Source organism: Bos indicus, chromosome X (assembly GCF_029378745.1).
Source record: "Bos indicus isolate NIAB-ARS_2022 breed Sahiwal x Tharparkar chromosome X, NIAB-ARS_B.indTharparkar_mat_pri_1.0, whole genome shotgun sequence".
Taxonomy (NCBI): Eukaryota; Metazoa; Chordata; class Mammalia; order Artiodactyla; family Bovidae; genus Bos; species Bos indicus.
Genome location: NC_091789.1, coordinates 34,589,894 through 34,608,525, shown reverse-complemented (window position 1 = coordinate 34,608,525; position 18,632 = coordinate 34,589,894). Strand labels below are relative to the sequence as shown.

The window sequence follows — 18,632 nt, the reverse complement described above, 5'->3', positions numbered from 1 at the left end:
GGCCCTGGAAGTGTCCCGCGCGCCGGGTGGAAATCACTGCACACCTTCGCTGCCAGCGCCTCCGGCTCCCCAGTCACTTGAAAAAATTTTTTTTAATTAATCAATTTATTTTAATTGGAGTCCCCAGTCACTTTTGACTCACAGCTCCAGGGCCACAGGGCCCACCTCGAAGACTTCCTTCTCGAGGGCGGGGTGTGACGGGGCACGCAAGTCGCGCGCCGGCTCTGGCCAGGACCCAGACCGCGCGACCTGCCGGGTGCCCGCGGACCACGCCCCTCAAGCGTCAGCACCGCCCGCAGGCTGCGGCCCCGCCCCCCGCGCAGCCGTCCCGCCCCCGAGGCTGCAGGCTCGCCCCGCCCCTCGCGCCACAGTCGCAGTCCCGCCCCACCTCACCCGGTCCCGCATGCCCCGGCACCAGAGCTCGTGCGCGCCCCCATCCGCCCTTTCAAGGCCGCGCCGCGCGCGCGCGCCACTTTTGGGCGGGGCCCTGCAGTGAGGGCAGGGCTCCTCCCCCTTCTGCTCCTCCTCCTCTTTCTTCCCCACTCCTACCCGACCTTCCCCCTCGGGCTCTCTCGCGCTCACTGTACTCTTCTGGGCCCTGTCCGCCGGCTCCCAGCCATGGTGGCCTGGCGCTGGGCGTGCCTCATCTGCCTCGCTTTCTCCTTGACCACACTTGTCCAGAGAGGTAAGGCGGGTAGGGGGCACGTGGGGTCCCCGCCCTGTAGGCCGGCGGGGCTGGAGGCCAGTGCCCCGAGGGCCCGGTGGTGCGCATGAGCGACGCGGCGCCCGCCCGAGGGCCTGCTGCGGAGGCCGCCGGCGGGCAGGCGGGGCCGTGAGGGACGTTGGGGTAGGGGTGCGAGCAGAGGGCCGACCCTGCTGTGACCCCTGTGGTGGGTGGGGAGAGACCCGGACCCCTCCTGGTGCCCGGCTACAAAGAGCGGGAGAGTCCCCCCTTAAAATCCTGAACAGGGTTTCTCCACCAGTGACAACAGCTGTCCCCAGGAGATTGCCGTTGGGAAAACGAAGAGAGCACTCGTTCCCTTGAGCAAGGCTTCTCCAAAGGTGTTTCTAGGCCACCTGCAGCAGAAGCACCCAAGGAGCCTCCGGGGCTCACTCCTACTTTGTCAGGATCTTGGCGGGGATGGGGTGGGGGTGGACGGGGAATGGCAATGTGGAAGTCTGACGAGCCCCCGCAGCTGCTTCTGGCACCCGTTCCAGTTTTCGAGCCATTGGTGATGTTTTCTCCAGGAGAGGGAGAGAACAAGTCTACCAGATCAAGAAAGCAAGTTCCAAGACCTGCAGCAGCATCACCTGGGACTAGTGAGGGATGCCGCATCCCAGGCCCCGCCCCTGACCTACTGAGTCAGATTCTGCTTTCACTACATCCCCGGGTCACAGGCACATTCAAGTTTGACAAGCATCTTAGAATAAATGCAGTCTGTGGTTAAAAATAGGGTCGCCAAGGAGTCCCAGCAGAATGTTCTTAGCTTGCTTATCTCATTTCCACTTCAGAAAAAGAGGTTGAGGAAAACACTGGAGTTGAGCGCAGAATTGTGCTCTGAGCTCTCCTGACACAAGGGCAGATTTAGCTAGTGAAAAACACATGAGCTCAGCAAAAACAAAATCATGTCCTATAACTGCGTTCTAGTGCAGGTTATTTTACTTATAAGGAACACTTCAAAAAAGTAGATAGTCCAAGGCAGTTTTGCAAAAGATGCAGAAATGTTTCTTATGTGGTCAACCCTCCTGGAGCCTAGACAAGAAGAACCATTCAGCATTCTACAAAGGTGCCATTCTAGACACGGATGCTGCAGCAGTGGATGAACTTCAGGCTCTGTCCTTGTGGAGCTGACATCTTGGTGGGGGAGAAAATGAGCACAGACTGATCATAGTCTATATATTATGTTGTCAGCACAGTGAAGCAAAACAAAGCAGGTTACAGGGTTGTTGACTTTTGTTCCATTTTTTCCTTTGGAGTTACGATTTTTATTTTGCTTATGATCCATTTGTGGCAAAAAAAGTTTGATCATTTGATTGACATGCATCTAATGATATGGAACAGCTGGAAGTGGAAGCCCAAAAAAGTTAGAAAAAGGATACTGCCTTCAAGTCTTCAACATGGTAGGCACATTGAGAAGATGAATTTAAATGATCGGGCCTCAGGTTTTCACCATCATGGGTTACACTGGGTGATTTATAAAGTGGTGAAGGAAATTGCAAAGGGATGCAACCAGCTTACAGAGGAAGACACAGAGGCACACAGGTGAAATAACTTGCCTCAGGTGGCAGAGCTGAAATTTGATTCCAGGCTTGTCTAATTCCAGTTCTTGCTTTTAAGTGCTAGGCATAATGCCTTTACACCTGGAGGCGGCCCTCCTACGCCTTACTGGCCAAGTGCCCTTGGGAAAGCCAGAACATGGCTTGGTTTGCTCATCCAGTTTGCTCATCAGTATAATGCCTAACAACCCAGGTATCTTGAGCGAACCAAGCATGTGTCACCCTCACATTTGAAGCCCTGCTTCCATCAGCTCCCATCTCCTGAGTGCTTGCTGTGTACCACTTCACACACATATGCACACATATATTTTAATTGCCCCAGGAGTTTTGCTTCTTAGATACTATCCCCACTTACCAGATGAGAGGCCCCTGGAGACCCAGGATCACACCCATTTAGGATGGCCTCCTAGTGATCTTTTTACATTTTAATTAACGCTGAACCAGAACAATCTTTTTTGTTTCAAGGTAGGGACTCAGTTTCCTGGTTCTTTTGTGCAGAACAAGGTGACAAATCTGGGTTTTGCATTGGTGGTCCCCTTGGGGCATCCAAGCACTTTCAGTTTCAGAGCTGGTCTTAGGTCCCCACTGACTCTCCGGAAGCCCCAAAGTGGTGGATCAGGTGGGCCTGCCCAAGAGCCATTTTCTTCTTGGTCCTGGTCCTCAGTAATGAAGTGTGACTTAGCCCAGCAGGACTCAGAAAATGCTCAGAACCTTGAAGCAGTGTGTGAAATCCTTGCAGGTTCTGGCATGTCAAGACAGACTTTAGGTCCCCAGGAGTTGAGAAGGCGGTTAACAAGGCATTCCTGTTCTAATTACTGATGGGTTTTTAGTCCACTGTGTATTTTACTAGTTTTGAAAAATTGAGGACAGGTATGTCACCTGTCTGTACCGACAGAAATGGGAAGCTGTGCTTTTGACTTTCTGGGAGAAGGATCTCAGTGGTACAGGCGGGTGACAATTCCACTAGCCCCGTGTCTTCCACGTGCCAGGCCCTTAGTGCCTCACACATTTACACTTCCTAACTACCCCACAGTGGCTGTTTGCATACAGCCTTGAAAAGTAACTGAGTGGTAACCCATAGCTTGGATGAAAAACAAGTGGTCCAGTAAGGTTTTGGACTTGAACTCAGGTTTATCTGCATAAGCAAAGGAGGGATTGTAAATGCAGATATACCCAGGGATGGAGCAGGTCCCAGAAATGTTAGACGTGGTGAAGAATTTGTGATGAGCGTGTTGGCAAATAGCCAAGTGCCTGCTACCTTAAAGAGAGGCAGCCCAGGGACTTCCCTAGTGGGCCAGTGGTTAAGGCTCTGAGCCCAATGTCTGGGACATAGGTTCAGTCCCTGCTTGTGGAGCTAAGATCCCACATGCTACATTCCTCAGCCACCCAAAAAAAAACCTGTTTTTTTTTTTTTTTTTTCTTTTAAAGAAGTAGCCCAGCCAAGAGGGCTGCAGAGCCAGCCTGCCCAGCCAGAACTACCATGATGCAGGGCAAGTCACTTAACTTCTTGGTGCCTCAGTTTTCTCATCTAGAAAATGGGGATAATAGCACCATCTGCCTCATGGGATTGTTATTATGATTAAATGAGAATAAATGGATGAAGCACTTAGCACAACACCTGGCTCCAAGTGAGCTCTGTGTCAGTAACTATTGCAAAAATTACGCAGTGCAAACTTTGAAAATATTATACTAAATGAAGCCAGACACCAAAGCACACATATGGCATGATTCCATTTAGATGTAATGTCCAGAGTTGGCAAATCCATAGACGCAAAAAGTAGATTAGTGGTTGCCAGGGTCTGAGGAGAATGAAAAGTGACTGCTGAATAGGTACAGGGTTTCCTTTCACGGTGGTGGAAATGTTCTGGAAGTGGATAGAGGTGGTAGGTGTACAACCTTGTGAATGTACCAGGACTACTAAATTGTGTACTTTAAAAGGGTGTTGTTTAATTGCTCAGTCATGTCAGACTCTTGTGACCCTATGGCCTATAGCCCCCCAGGCTCCTCTGGCCATGGGATTCTCCAGGCAAGAATACTGGAGTGGGTTGCCATTCCCTTCTCCAGGGGATCTACCTGACCCAGGGATTGAACCTAGGTCTCCTGCATTGGAGGCAGATTCTTTACCATCTGAGCCACTGCCGGCCAATATGTGGATTATGTTTCTGTTTGAAACAAATTCACTCTAGTCCAAGCAGAAGAGATGAAGGAGGTGGCAGCATGTGACCCTGGGGTTGGGGTTGGTCTTCAGGGCTGTTGAGCTTGGTTGGGCAAGGGAGTGCATGTGTGCACAGGTTGGCTCCAAGTGCTGGTGGTGCTGGGATTCAGGCAGAAGCCCTGTGGGCTGACTTGGGCTATTGAGTTTGAGCCAGACAGGCTGCAGGGGCATCTGCAATGTGCCCTGGGACTGCTTCACCCTGCTTGCCTGAGTGCAGGAATGGTCCCTGCAAAGGTGCATCCTAGGCAGAGGGGACCCTTCCCTGTCCTGCATGGCTCAGGGTTGCCCTTATGCACCCCAGTCATTGCACTGGACTAACAGGCTCTAGGGACTCTTTGCCTTTTAGCCCCGTTTTGATCGGTTTTCAACCCCTTCCTCATTGGCAAAGGTCCCATCCCCAACCCCTCCATCACTTTGGATACCAGGTAACAAAAATGTGTGTGTGTGTGTTAAACACACACACACGGAAATCAGCCAGGAGGAAGGGCCCCAAGCTGCGTGCAGCAGAGATGACTCTGATGAGGGTAACAAGGCTGTTTGGCTGAGCAGGGGAGTGTGGGGAGCAGCTGATTTTTGGTTTTATGAGTTCAGGAAAGATCCTTTCCAGGTGAGCTAACTTTCCTGTTCTGGGTTCTTCCCCAACCTGGTATTGGTGCTTTCCCTGCTATGTGCCTGCTTCTACCCTTTGCACTCGATGCTATTCCTCTTCTGCTCTGTGTGTAGGGTTAGGGGGCGAGCTGTGGGGCTTTCTGTTCACCAACCCAGGCTAGCCCTCCCTGAGGCTGCCTCACAGGTTCACTGACTGGCCAGGCTTGGTTTGCATGTAACAGCCAAAAGCCGCCCTAAACAGGTAATAGAAATGTGTGAGAAAACCTTTTATGCACGTCAGTATTCCAAATGTTGGCAGCTCGGAAGCCATGGGGGCTTCCCAGTTGGCGCTAGTGGTAAAGAACCCGCCTGCCGTTGCAGGAGACATAAGGGATGTGGGTTCAGTCCCTGGGTTGGAAAGATCCCCCGGAGAAGGAAATGGGAACCCATTCCAGTATTCTTGCCTGGGAAATCCCATGGACAGAGGAGCCTGGTGGGCTATAGTCCATGGCGTCACAAAGAGTTGGACATGACTGAAGAGACTTTAGCATGCCGAGCACGCCCAGGAAGCTATAGGAGGCAGAATGATAATGGCTCCCAAAGATGTCTCTGGAACCTCTGACTACTTGAGTTTACATAGTGATTTTGGCAGGCAAGGAGATGTCAGTCGTTGTCTTTGAAGAGAGAATTCAACAGAGAGACCAAGATTGCAAAGCAGCTACAGAGTTTGTTAGAAGCACAGGACACGTGAGAGAGCACACGGGCCAACTTGTGGAGTAGGGTAGCTATGTCTTGGGTGACCCTCCTTTTGTGTCCCCTATGATCGTGTCATCTGCAGTTCCTTATTTGGGTTTCCACCAAGCACAATTTTGGGTCTTTTCCAGTGAGCACCTGAGCAAAACCCTCTGGGAGGAGAGGAAGCCACAATGCTGATCATATAATATTATAGTGTGTCCAAGGTTACTAGAGGATGACTTGGGACCCTTTCTGTGCGTGTGTCAGGCTGGGAACTGTCGACCACAAAAATGAGGAGGCTGCTGTAGGCTGCTTTGTCTTTTATCCAGTCAGGGTACTTAATCCCTATTGGTAGTTTATGTCAAAGGATCAGCATGAAACCGGTTGCAGCAGGTTAACCCGGGGCCTGCCTGTCTCCTCCCTCAATAGTAAAGGGGAATTAAGGTAGCAGATGAAATTAGGTTGCTGATCAGCTGAGCTTCAAATAAGATTCTCCTGGGTTATGCTGGCCAATGAAAGGACAAGATTCCTTTAAATATGGAGAAGTCACGGTCAGTGTGATGTCCTGAGAGAAAGGTTCAGCTGGCTGGGGTCAGTTCTGAAGATGGAAGGAGCCAAGGAACACCCACACAAACTCTCCCCTAGAGCTTTCAGAAGGAATGAAGCCCTGGTGACACCTTAATGTAGCCCAGTGAGACTACGGACTTCTGACCTCCCAAACTGTAAGAAAAAAGCATGCATTATTTTAGGGCATTACATTTGGCATCATTTGTTACAGCAGCAAGAGGAAGCTAGGAGAAGCTAAGGGTAGATCTTATAGTCCTCTTCATTCTTTGAAAAAACATAGCTTGTGATGTTCCTTTATATTGTTTTCATTTGCCATTTAATTAACTTATTTGGCTGCACCAGGTCTTCATTGTGGTATGTGGGATGTTGTTCCCTGACCAGGGAGGGGCGGAACCCAAGCCTCCTCTGTTGTCTTAGCCACTGGACCACCAGGCAAGGCCCTATTTTGCCATTTTAAATCAATCCCTAATCTACTCAGAGTTCAGGATTTTAAAATAAATGTGCAGAAAATTGGATTGTGGTTAGGGCTTTCCAGGTGGCTCAGTGGTAAAGAATCTGCCTGCCAATGGAGAAGGCACGGGGTTTGATCCCCAGAGTAGGGAAGAAGGAAGTGGCAACCCACTCCAGTCTCCTTGCCTGGGAAATCTCATGGACAAGAGGAGCCTGGCAGGCTATAGCTCATGGGGTCGCAAAGAGTCGGACATGACCGAGGGCCTGAGCACGACGTTCTTGGTGCGGCAGTGAACGCTTTGAAACATCTATGAGGGCTCTGAAAAGCGGTTGGTGGTCTTTTGCCTGGCTTTGATTTTAAACTGCTTCACAAGAAGATTGCAGACTGTGCCTTGTGCGGGAGGCCACCTGTATCCGGGGTCCCCGGCTGTGTCCCCCAAAGGCCTTGCCCCCCTCCTGTCCTAACAGCTGCACTGGAAGCAGGTGCAGTCTGTGGCCAGCAGCCAGGCCTTCTTTGTCTGCGTGGTGCCTGCCCCTTTGCTGAGGAGGCGGGGTGTGCTGCAGGCTCCCCTCTGTCCCCAGGCAGGTTGGGGGGGGAGGACCAGAGCAGAACTGGGTGGGCCTGGACGGCCACTGCACCTTCAGGTGGTTTTCAGCTCTGTTTTTGTTCATTTCCTACCTGGGTCTGCTCATCCGATGTCCGAGGGTTGTGCAGCTTTGAAACAAAAACACTTTGAAAACTGTTGTGGAAGCCCACAGAAAGGAGTGCCCTGCCCAGTGAACATCTGTTTAAAGGAGCAGCCAGACAGCATCTGGCTGGCATTGCAAGGTGTTCTGTGTGGGATTATTTTCCAAATGAGAGGCGGTACCCTCAGCAGGAAGCATTGTTGCAGTGCAGAATTCATGACCCCCCCAAACAGTGTCAAGGCCACAGGCGACTTGTTCTGACCTCCTTTTCACGTTTATTGCTGCTTCAGCTAGCCTGGGATGACGGGATGAACACAGGGACTGCATTCCAGTGTGGCCCCACCATTTGCTGGCGACAGTTGCCTTATCTGCACCAAGAGGCTGCTGACCTCTCTGCTTTGTTGGCCTCACAGAATTGTTGGAGTAGCCAATTAACTGCTACTACAAACAGGCTGTGTTATCAAGATATTAGCAAAGTTAGGCTCCCGGGAGGGGAGGAGAATGGGAAAGAGGCCATCTGCCGAAGGGCCACTTTCCTTCCTTGCTTGCTGGGTTCTAATGAGCATTCAGGGCTTCCATTTACAAAAGTTTTTATTGACCAGAGCCAAAGTGCCCGCTGAATGAGTGAGCTGGGTTGAGTCCCAATGAGCTCAGAGGAAGAACTGTCCTAGGAGCAATTCTAATTTTGTTGCTCTTCATATCCCCTTGGCCTCTTGCAGAGTTCTAGGCTATCTTTTCTTACTTTCTCACCATTCATTCATTTGGTTCTATCATCTAGCTAAAAAAAAAGAGGTCGGGTGGAGGGGATCAAAAATCCAAAGTAGTAATGCCTAAAAAGAAAGAAACAAAAACTGTTTCAATCTTTTGTTGGTAAAATACACTATACCATGTGGACTTGTAGTGGTTTGGGACTCCCATTAATTTCTTCATAACACTTGGCCTCTGGAGAAGGCAGTGGCACCCCACTCCAGTACTCTTGCCTGGAAAATCCCATGGACGGAGGAGCCTGGTAGGCTGTAGTCCATGGGGTCGCTAGGAGTCGGACACGACTGAGCGACTTCCCTTTCACTTTTCACTTTCATGCATTGGAGAAGGAAATGGCAACCCACTCCAGTGTTCTTGCCTGGAGAATCCCGGGGACGGGGGAGCCTGGTGGGCTGCCGTCTTGGGGGTCGCACAGAGTTGGACACGACTGAAATGACTTAGCAGCAGTAGCAGCAACACTTGGCCTCATAGCCCTCTCCCACAGCTGCTCCTGGCCAAAGTCAATGATAACTTCAGTGTGGCTAAAGCCCAGGGTCATCTGACACCTGTGATCACGCCACCCCCCCCCCCCCGGAAGCACTTTCTCCTCTTGGCTTCTGGAAGCCACAGTGGTCATTCCTTGCCATTTCATTCTTCTTCTCCTCTCTGACCTTAGGGCTCCCAGGCATGTCTTGGACATAGTCCACCTGGTTTACCTGTGCTTGCTTATCAGGTGCTTTCAGCAGCCTCATGGCTTGAACTGAAATCCCATCTGCATGCTTAAGACTCTTCAGTTTCTATCCCCAGTCCTGATCTCTCTTGACCTTTAGGCTCCTGCATTCACCCTCCCCACGTGGTCATCTGATGCCTTGCTGGTGTTAAAGTTATTGAAATCCTTCCAGTTCAGTTCTTCTCTCCCACCGAGTCCTCACCATTTCCTCAGGATTTCCAGACCTCCTCACAATCCAGCAACCAAATGGCCCCTGCCCTGCGCAGCCATGTTAACTTATTTTAACATGATCCCTGCTCATTGGCATCACAGAAGACCCAGTGAGAGCCTAAGCTGCTGCTGGCTGCCTCCAGACCTGCTCCTCCCACCTGTGTAATTGGCAATCCATCCTGCTAGGGGCTTTGGCCACTCTTCCATGGCTATTTTCTTCATAGCCCGTATCTGAACTGTCAGAAGACTCACCTGTGACCACCCTCAACTCATCCAGACTTCCACCACTTTTGACTTCGTCTCTGGCTGCCTCCCTTGGTTGGGCCACCGTACCCTCTCATTGGAGCCCTGGCTGTGACTGGCAGTGACTTTCCTACAAGTGTCTCTGAGTACACTCCTGCCCCCTACACTCCAGCCTCCACACAGCAGCAGAACCCTCCAACAGCTTCCAGTTGTAATGACAGTAAATCTAAATCCCTACTGTGACCTACAAGTCCCAACAGAATGGGGACTACCCATTCTCTGACCTTGGCTCCCACCCCTGCCTGGGGGTGGCTTGTTGGTCCTCCAATATGCTAAGCACTCCATCGCTCTGGCATCTTCATGTTTGTCCTCCCTTTTGGCTAGAAGTTCCTCCCCCAGGTAGTTGCATGGTGGGTCTCAAGGGCTTTTGGAGCACCCCTGTCGAGGGGGGTCAGCATGGGGATTTGCCTTTCTCCACCAATCACTGTTTCCACGTGGAGAAGGGTCATGGAAGGTTGAGCACTTTTTACCCCCAGTTCAGTCCCTCAGTTGTGTCAGACTCTTTGCGACCCCATGGACTGCAGCACACCAGGCTTCCCTGTCCATCACTAACTCCCAGAGCTTGCTCAAACTCATGTCCATTGAGTCGGTGATGCCATCCAACCATCTTGTCCCCTGTTATTTCCTTCTCCTCCTGCCTTCAATCTTTCACAGCATCAGAGTCTTTTTCCACTGAGTCAGTTCTTTGCATCAGGTGACAAATGTATTGGAGCTTCAACTTCAGCATCAGTCCTTCCAATGAATATTCAGGACTGATTTCCTTTAGGATGGACTGGTTTGATCTCCTTGCTTTCCAAGAGACTCTCAAGAGTCTTCTCCAACACCACAGTTCAAAAGCATCAATTCATTGGTGCTCAGCTTTCTTTATGGTCCAACTCTCACATTCATACATAACTACTGGAAAAACCATAGAGGCTGTTGATCAGGGTTTCTCAACCATGGCACTGTTGACATTTAGGATTGGAGAAGTCATTGGCAGTGGCCTCTCCTGTGCATCATAAGATACTTAGCATTCTTGGCTTCTCCCCACTAGATGCCAGGAGTCCCCTCTGCCAAGTCTGCCAACCCCAAATGAATCCAGACATTGCCCAGTGCCCCCTGGGAGCAGAACCACCAAGGCTGAGACCGGCTGCTGTAGAGATTCTTTGTGACTGCACTCTTCATTTTCAGTATTCCTCACAAGTCACTGAAGTTCTGTCATTGTCACATTGCCCCAGGATACACGTTAGAGAAAAGCAGATCACAGCTAACCTTTATGGAGTGGTAGCAGCTCCAGCTGACTCTAGGAAAGCACGGTCAGCTCCTGGTGAGCTTTGAGCTCATCCTAGTTTGATCAGGCACATCACCAATTTCCTTAGGTAGCTATTTTCTGCATGGATTCCCACAGGTGGCTCATCTATTTTGTGTTCATCCTTATTAGTTTTCAGTTTTAGCTGATGACCTTGTCTTTTTAAATATGTTTTACAATTTTCTGAGAACTGTTAAGAAAGAATAAAAAGAAAAATGAGCCAAAGACTTGACCAGGCAATTCATAGAAGAAGAAATCAAATTGGACAACAAACATGAAAAGATGCTCAACCTCATTAGTAATTGGTGAGTTGCAAATTAAACTGTAATAAGATAAAATTGCATACCCTCCAGTAAGCTAAAAATTATAACGAAGTCTGACAATACTAGGTGTTTACATGGTTACAAGAGTAATATGTGCTCTTTGTAGTAAACTTGGAAAATGTAGAAAACCCAAGGTTAACCACTCTTAACACATTGGAATACAGTCTTTCTTTTCTGTTTTTTTTGGCTGTGCTGTGTGTCTCGCAGGATCTTAGTTCCCCAGTCAGGGACTAAATTGGGGCCCTGGCAGTGACAGTGCTGAGTCCTAACCACTGGACTGCCAGGGAATTCCCTATAGAATACAGTATTTCAAAAGCATTTTTTCCTCTGTAGAAATATGTATTCCACATTATTAGTATTGAACTGTGTATGGCTTTTCCCCTTATTGTGAAATATGGCATATAGAAAAGTGTGCAAGGCCTTTAACAAAATATAAAGTGAAGATCTGTGTCATCACCAATCAGGCCAAGAAATGGAATGTTGACGGTACCCAGTGGACCTCTGTGTGCCCTACTGGTCACAGCCCCATCCTCCCCTTAGAGCTGACACTAGCCTGCCTTTTCTGTAGTCATTTTTTTTTTTTTTTGCTTTATTCTTCTACCATGTATCATGTGGCCCCAAATAGTACAGTCTAGTTTGGCCTCTCCTCTAGCCTTGTAGAAATGGAATTACACTCTATATAGGCTTTTGACTTTTGCCTCTTTTCCTTCAGCATTACTAATGATCTGTTGTGTGTATTTGTGGCTCATTCATTTTCATTGCTATGTGTTATTCCACTGTTTGAATATACCACAAGTAAAAAAAATTCATTATCTTATTGATGGGTTTTTGGGTTGTTTCCAGTTTTTGAACATTTCAAACAGTTCTGGCATAACTATTCTTAGGCAGATATCTACAAGTTCCTCTGGGGTACTGGTTCCTTTTTCATTTACTGGAGTATAGTTGATTTAGAACATTGTGTTAGTTTCTTCTGTCGAGCACAGTGACTCAGTTATACATATGTATTTTTTTCATTATGGTTTATCATAGGATTTTGAATATAGCTCCCTATGCAATACAGTAGGACCTTATTGTTTACCCATTCTATATATATCAGTTTGCATCTGCCAATTCCAAACCCCCACTGCATCCCTCCTTCATCCCCTCCTTGGCAACCCCAAGTCTGTTCTCTGTGAGTCTGTTTCTATATCATAGATAGGCTCATTTGTCCCATATTTCAGATTCCACATATAACTGATATCATATAGTATTTCTCTTTCTTGTTCTGACTTCACATAGTATGATTAACTGTAGGTCCATCCATGTTGCTGCAAATGACATTTCATTCTTTCTTATGGCTGATTAGTATTCCATTGTATATATGCGTCTAGGGTACTGGTTCTTAAACTGTGGTCTGGGGACCCTTGGAGGACACCCAAGGCCTTTTCAGGAGTCCACAAGATCTAGCTATTTTCATAATAACACTAAGATGTTAAATGCATTTTGCATTGTTTTCTAGTGCATGTACAGTGTTTTCTGAAGTTGATATGACGTGTAATAACATTACTCTGGTGGCTAATGGAACATGTGGTTGTGTCTTCTTGTGGTTTAGATTTTTCTCAGTTTTAATTTCTAAATGACAAGTATCAATGGATATAAACCACATAAACAAAAGCTTTTTGAGATTCTCAATTTTTGAGTGTTTGAGCATTGCTGTCCTTGGGTTCTACCTAGGAGTGGCATTTCTGGGTGAAGTAGTCAATGTTTGTACCTTCAGTCTTATCAAGTCATGCCACACCATCTTCTGGAATGAAGTGGAAGTGAAAGTCACTCAGTTGTGTCTGACTCTTTGTGACCCCTTGGACTATACAGTCCATAGAATTCTCCAGGCCAGATTACTAGAGTGGATAGCCTTTCCCTTCTCCAAGGGATCTTCCCAACCCAGGGATCAAACCCAGGTCTTCCACATTACAGGCAGAGTCTTTACCAGCTAAGCCACAAGGGAAGCCCAAGAATACTGGAGTGGGTAGCCTATCCCTTCTTCAGCGGATTTTCCTGATCCAGGAATGGAACCGGGGTTTCCTGCATTGCAGGCAGATTCTTTACAAACTAAGCTATCAGGGAAGCCCCCTTCCAAAATAGTTGTACCATTTTATATTCCTATCAACAACATAGATGTGTTTATGTTGAGCCACACCCCTCACCAACACTTGGTACTGTCAGACTTCAGTATGATTTTAGTTACTAGTGGGTGTGTGATTTTGTATTTTTATGGTTTAATTTGCATCATTCTGGTTACTAATAAAGTTGGGCATCTTTTCATATGTTTATTGTCCAATTTGACTTCTTTACTAATAATCTAGTCAAGTCTTGGCTTGTTTATATAATCTTTTTTATGGTTCTCACTCTGTTGCTGTTTAGTTGCTAAGTTGTGTTTGACTCTTGGTGACCCCATGGACTGTAGCCCTCCAGGCTCCTCTGTCTATGGAATTCTCCAGGCAAGAATACTGGATTGGGGTTCCATTCCCTTCTCCAGGGGATCTTCCCAACCCAGGCATTGAACCCCATTCTCCTGTATTGCAGGCAGATTCTTTACCACTGACCCACCAGGGAAGCTTTATTTCCTCATGTGCTTGGTTATTTTTGGCTGTGTATTACTATTGCCCTTGAAATATTTATATGGGGATTCTTTGAAGCCTAAGTCTAGGATAAATGTACCTTCTTCTAGAGAAGATTTCTATTTGACTTTGTCAGCTGCCTTAGGACATTTATTAGCCTGGGACAACTTAAAACAAAGGTCTAATTATTTCCCTTTGTTTCCATAGCACCAAGGCCGCTTCCTTGCAGTCCTGTGGAGGTTGAATTGGGAGGGGGCAAGTTTGTTTGAGAGTCACTCTTAACCCCAAGGATATGGTCCTCTGGTGTCCCAGTTTGATGTGAAAAGAATTTTCTATTAAATAGTTTCCTCAATTTAGGCAGCCATGGTCCTAAACTACAGTCCCCTTTCCTGTCTTGGAAGGTTGCCAAAATCAAAGGCAAAATTTGTCCAGCATGGGTTCCTACATCTCTGAATTTCCTGCTGTCTCTTAGGTTTTGCCATCCATGCTTGTTGTTGTTTTACCATTTTGTGAGTTCTTCAGGGCCATTAAGGGTATGCCTTTTAAAATTGCCCATTTTCAGTTCAGTCTCTCAGTCATGTCCGACTCTTTGCAACCCCATGAACCACAGCACGCCAGCCCTCCGTGTCCATCACCAACCCTTGGAGTCCACCCAAACCCATGTCCATTGAGTTAGTGATGCCATCCAACCATCTCATCCTCTGTCGTTCCTTTGTCCTCCCACCCTCAATCTTTCCCAGCATCAGGGTCTTTTCAAATGACTCAGCTCTCTGCATCAGGTGGCCAAAGTATTGAAGTTTCAGCTTCAACATCAGTCCCTCCAGTGAACACCCAGGACTGATCTCCTTTAGGATGGACTGGTTGGATTTCCTTGCAGTCCAAGGGACTCTCAAGAGTCTTCTCCAACAACACAGTTCAAAAGCATCAATTCTTCGGCACTCAGCTTTCTTTATAGTCCAACTCTCACATCCATACATGACCACTGGAAAAAATGTAGCCTTGACTAGATGGACCTTTGTTGGCAAAGTAATGTTTCTGCCTTTTAATATGCTGTCTAGGTTGGTCATAACTTTCCTTCCAAGGAGTAAGCGTCTTTTAATTTCATGGCTGCAATCACCATCTGCAGTGATTTTGGAGCCCAGAAAAATAAAGTCAGCCACTGTTTCCCCATCTATTTGCCATGAAGTGATGGGACTGGATGCTATAATCTTAGTTTTCTGAATGCTGAGCTTCAAGGCAACTTTTTCACTCTCCTCTTTCACTTTCATCAAGAGGCTCTTTAGTTCTTCTTCACTTTCTGCCATAAGGGTGGTGTCATCTGTTCTTAATTGGAAGGCAGCTCCAAATAATCTATCCTGCTCTTACTAGAAACACAGATTGATGTATCTTTATCTTGTATATGTGTGTAACCTTATATTGTATTTTTTTAGGCAATTAAAATAGTTTTCAGTACATGACTTCTGATGGATATTAAGGCAGACTCTGGGTCTTTGCTATTATAAATTACATTTCATTAAACATTGTGCATCATATTTGACTGAGAATAATGACAGGATGGCTGAGAGGCTGGTAGAGAGATGGTATGAACCTCAGTCAGTGCTCCATTCATGTCAGCTGTTGTTCCTGTTCTTATCACGTACACACATGAGGTGGCCGAGGGGCCTGTGGAGGAGGAGACAGTCTTGTGCTGGGCTGTGAGGAACCAGCCAGACAGTTACGGGTTGAAAGGAGTCATGCCAGGTGACAAAGGGAGCTGATTAAGGAATGTGATTGCCAGAGTACCCTAGGGGCCTGGCTTGAGTCACAAACCCTGACCTGGCAGCTGAGCCAATGCCAGTCAGCACAGGGATGTGAGACCTGCTACTGCACCAGGATGCCACCCCAGAATGCAGCCAGGCTCCTCCACGAGGTGTGTTGATTCAGTGCCTCCAGGCACCCTGCTGTGTGCTGAATCAATGCAGAAGACTCTAGCACTGGCCTTGCTTTCAGAAGCTCCTAGTGTGGTTGGTTCTCCTCTTGAAGTTGCGGATTGGCAGGGTGAGAGCAGAAGTTGTGACAGGGATGGCTGATGCTGGCTCGGATGTCTGCCATAACCACGCTGGGACGGTGCCAGTTGGGAAAGGAAGAGGAGTCTGTCAAAGGCCCCACAGAGAGCAGGAGCGGCTGGCACAGGGTTGTCTAGCAGGCTCTGCAGGTCTGCTGTGGCAGGAGGTCCTGGCAGGATTGCCAGGACAGGGCCTAAGCCAGAGAGTGGGATATGCAAGGTGGTGCAGTTCACCATGTAGAATGGAGATGGAGTTTTCCTCTAGCCAGGTGAATATGCATCAGTATCTCATGCCTTTTTATAGGTCAGTAGTTTTCCATTGTATTGGTACAACATCATTCATCAGATGATGGACACTTGAGTTATTTCTACTCTTTGGCTACTGTGAATACTGCGGTAAACATTTATATACAGATTTTTGTGTGGACATAAGTTTTCAAGAAGACTCTTGAGAGTCCTTTGGACAGCAAGGAGATCAAACCAGTCAATCCTAAAGGAAGTCAACCCTGAATATTCCTTGGACGGACTGGGGCTGAAGCTGAAGCTCCAGTACTTTGGCCACCTGATCTGAAGAGTTGACTCATTGGAAGAGACCCTGATGCTGGGAAAGATTGAGGATAAGAGGAGAAGGGGGTGACAGAGGATGAGATGGTTGGATGGCATCATCGACTCAATGGACATGAGTTCGAGCAAGCCCCAGGAGATGGTGCAGGACAGGGAAGCCTGGTGTGCTGCTGTTCGTAGAGTCACAAAGAATTGGACACAACTTACCAACTGAACAAAAACAATGCTTTCAGTTATCTTGGGTAGAAATGCTAGGTCATATGATAATGCTGTGTTTTACCTCTTAAGGAATTGTCAGGTGAGTTTATAATCTCACCAACAGTGTGAGAAGGTTCCAGTTTCTCCCCATTCTTGCCAGTGCTTATTTTCTGTTGTTTTGAGAAAAACATCTTAATGACTCTGCAGTAGTATCTCATTGTGGTTTTGTATTTCCCTGATGACTAATGAAGTTGAATATTGTTTCCTGTGTTCATTGGGTCATATTCTTGAGTGAAAGTCTGTCCAATGCAGAGAGTACTAAAGTGGGAACCAGGAGGTCTTGAGCTAACCATAGCCATGATCTGGTCCAAAGTGGGCACTTCATATGGCTTGTTAGATTGATAGATTCCCAGGTCCTTTATGGTATGTTGTTCCTGTTAGACTTATTCCCAAGTACTTTATATTCTTGTTATAAATGTGATTTCCCCAGTTAAAATTTTAAGTAATGATTGTTGGCATTTAAGAAAGCTACTGATATATATATATATATATCAGAGAAGGCAATGGCACCCCACTCCAGCACTCTTGCCTGGAAAATCCCATAGACGGAGGAGCCTGGTAGGCAGCAGTCCATGAGGTCGCTAGGAGTCGGACACGACTGAGCAACTTCACTTTCACTTTTCACTTTCATGCATTGGAGAAGGCAATGGCACCCCACTCCAGTATTCTTGCCTGGAGAATCCCAGGGACAGGGGAGCCTGGTGGGCTGCCATGTATGGGGTCGCACAGAGTCGGACACGACTAAAGCGACTTAGCAGGATATATATGTGTGTGTGTGTGTGTGTATATATATGTGTGTGTGTATATATATGTATGTGTATATATATGTGTGTGTGTGTGTATATATATATATATATAAAATAGAAGAAATGGAGTAGCCCTCATAGTCAACAAAAGAGTCCAAAATGCACTACTTGGATGCAGTCTCAAAAATGACAGAATGATCTCTGTTCGTTTCCAAGGCAAACCATGCAATATCACAGTAATCTAAGTCTATGCCCCAACCAGTAACGCTGAAGAAGCTGAAGTTGAACGGTTCTATGAAGACCTACAAGACCTTTTAGAACTAACACCGAAAAAGATGTCCTTTTCATTATAGGGTACTGGAATGCAAAAGTAGGAAGTGAAGAAACACCTGGGGTAACAGGCAAATTTGGCCTTGGAATAGGGAATGAAGCAAGGCAAAGGCTAATAGAGTTTTGCCAAGAGAATGCACTAGTCATAGCAAACACCCCCTTCCAACAACACAAGAGAAGACTCTACATATGGACATCACCAGATGGTCAACACCAAAATCAGATTGATTATATTCTTTGCAGCCAAACATGGAGAAGCTCTATACAATCAGCAAAAAGAAGACCAGGAGCTGACTGTGGCTCAGATCATGAGCTCCTTATTGCCAAATTCAGACTTAAATTGAAGAAAGTAGGGAAAACCACTAGACCATTCAGGTATGACCTAAATAAAATCCCTTATGATTATACAGTGGAAGTGAGAAATAGATTTAAGGGACTAGATCTGATAGAGTGCCTGATGAACTATGGATGGAGGTTCATGACATTGTACAGGAGACAGGGATCAAGACCATCCCCATGGAAAAGAAATGCAAAAAAGCAAAATGGCTGTCTGAGGAGGCCTTACAAATAGCTGTGAAAAGAAGAGAAGCGAAAAGCAAGGGCAAAAAGGAAAGATATAAGCATCTGAATGCAGAGTTCCAAAGAATAGCAAGGAGAGATAAGAAAGCCTTCCTCAGCAATCAATGCAAAGAAATAGAGGAAAACAACAGAATGGGAGAGACTAGAGATCTGTTCAAGAAAATTAGAGATACCAAGGGAACATTTCCTGCAAAGATGGGCTCAATAAAGGACAGAAATGGTATGGACCTAACAGAAGCAGAAGACATTAAGAAGAGGTGGAAAGAATACACAGGAGAACTTTACAAAAAAGATCTTCACAACCAAGATAATCATGATGGTGTGATCACTCACCTAGAGCCAGACATCCTGGAATGTGAAGTAAAGTGGGCCTCAGGAAGCATCACTACAAACAAAG

The 18,632-nt window shown here is 47.1% G+C and overlaps 1 protein-coding gene across 2 annotated transcripts in view; it reads left to right on the top strand.

Moving 5' to 3' along the window:
- Positions 1–400: 400 nt before the first annotated feature.
- The window catches only part of CD99L2 (CD99 molecule like 2), a 121,709-nt gene continuing 103,477 nt past the window's right edge, over positions 401–18,632 (top strand). Inside the window, exon 1 of one of the 2 annotated variants that reach the window (XM_070784887.1) lies at positions 401–685. In XM_070784887.1, coding sequence (XP_070640988.1) covers positions 619–685 — 67 coding nt within the window. In that variant the 5' untranslated portion in view covers positions 401–618. The remainder of the gene's footprint in view (positions 686–18,632) is intronic. The other variant, XM_070784888.1, reaches the window with a different exon arrangement.